Source organism: Neltuma alba, unplaced genomic scaffold, assembly GCF_004799145.2.
Source record: "Neltuma alba isolate B1F8T4 unplaced genomic scaffold, ASM479914v2 tig00004452_pilon, whole genome shotgun sequence".
Classification (NCBI taxonomy): domain Eukaryota; kingdom Viridiplantae; phylum Streptophyta; class Magnoliopsida; order Fabales; family Fabaceae; genus Neltuma; species Neltuma alba.
The window spans coordinates 1-1,137 of NW_021633714.1; the positions used below are offsets into that span (position 1 = coordinate 1).

The 1,137-nt window shown below is 38.1% G+C and overlaps 1 protein-coding gene across 2 annotated transcripts; it reads right to left on the reverse strand.

The window, feature by feature from the left end:
* Positions 1–35: 35 nt before the first annotated feature.
* LOC114744803 (nuclear export mediator factor NEMF homolog) lies at positions 36–1,137 on the reverse strand. Of its 2 annotated transcripts, none has more exons than XM_028932956.1 (4): positions 946–1,137; positions 731–843; positions 555–641; positions 36–436 (listed from the first exon to the last, which is right to left on the reverse strand). In XM_028932956.1, the coding sequence occupies exons 1-4, from the start codon at positions 1,048–1,050 to the stop codon at positions 331–333; spliced, it is 411 nt and encodes a 136-aa protein (XP_028788789.1). In that variant the 5' UTR covers positions 1,051–1,137; the 3' UTR covers positions 36–330. The 2 variants fall into 2 exon arrangements, with proteins under 2 accessions (XP_028788789.1, XP_028788788.1); XM_028932955.1 differs by having other exon boundaries at positions 42–436; positions 545–641.

Sequence of the window (1,137 nt, forward strand, 5' to 3'; positions counted from 1 at the left end):
AATGTCAATTCGCTAACACGGGGACAATATGGAAACATCTATCAAAATCTACATAAACAGTATGGAAAAATAAATATCTCACCACATCTGAACCAGTGAAATATATCCTTAATACTTCTTTTCAATTTTTAACAGTTAATACTGACATTAACCATTTTTTCATAATGTAGTTATGCCCTCACTTGAGTCACAAGCTAGCGTAACCAAGCTCAGCAAATATATCCATAATACTACCTGCATCGAATCTTAATTTTGCTTATATTGCAAATGGACTGCACATCAAAATTAGAAAGCAAAAACAAACCACCTACCTGTGTGATCTGAGTAGAGTCAAGACAGTAAAATTAGAATCTGTGAGGAGGATGTTCCCCTGGGCATATAGCTCCAATATAATATAATATGCGTTCTCACCCATCCCAAATTGAAAGAGAATAATCTGAAACACATTTGAAAACAAAAACAAAAACAAAATTGAAAGATTGAAATGAAGTGGAAACTTGTAGAGAAGAGCATCTAGATAAGAAATATGCTTGAAAACCTATACCCGATCATACCCAAGTTGCCGTACATCCTCAAGCCTTCTAGTCCGAATATGCTTCCTCAGTTTGAGAGTAAAACCAGAAGGAGTGTTGCTTTTGTCACTACAAACATATAAAACAAGTTCGAGCTATAGCCTAAACATCCGCATTTCACGAACCAACACAATACATACGTTGAAAATTATCCTTACCGCATATATACAGTAGTATGCAACCTGACACCACTTTCCATCAATAACAATACCTTCTCGCTCTCCCCAGACTCCGTAATCCCACTGCTATTCATAAGCTTGAATACGTATGTCTGCAAGCATAAACATATAAAAAGGACAGCTTGATTAACCTCAAGATTGAGATAGTTCAATTCAATCTTAATTAGAACGAGATGAGGTAGGAGGGAACAAACCTTAGGAGAGAGATCATATACATTTGAACATCGCATACCGATCAACCTCCGCAAGCACTTCACCTCGGCGGCCACATCGGCCGTGTTCATGCGCACCTTCACCATCTTTTTCTACCTGTCAGCGCGCTTGGGAAGAGTTCTTCTTTTTGGAATTCTTGGGGCGGAATCGTCGGCTGAAAGAAATCAAGAATA

Excerpts from the sequence above, each read along its gene's own strand:
- LOC114744803 (XM_028932955.1), bottom strand. The coding sequence starts at position 1,050 with ATGGTGAAGGTGCGCATGAACACGGCCGATGTGGCCGCCGAGGTGAAG. Across the intron at positions 642-730 it reads CATACTACTGTATATATGCG|TGACAAAAGCAACACTCCTT; the intron begins GTAAGGATAATT and ends ATATGTTTGTAG. Across the intron at positions 437-544 it reads GGCAACTTGGGTATGATCGG|ATTATTCTCTTTCAATTTGG; the intron begins GTATAGGTTTTC and ends AATGTGTTTCAG.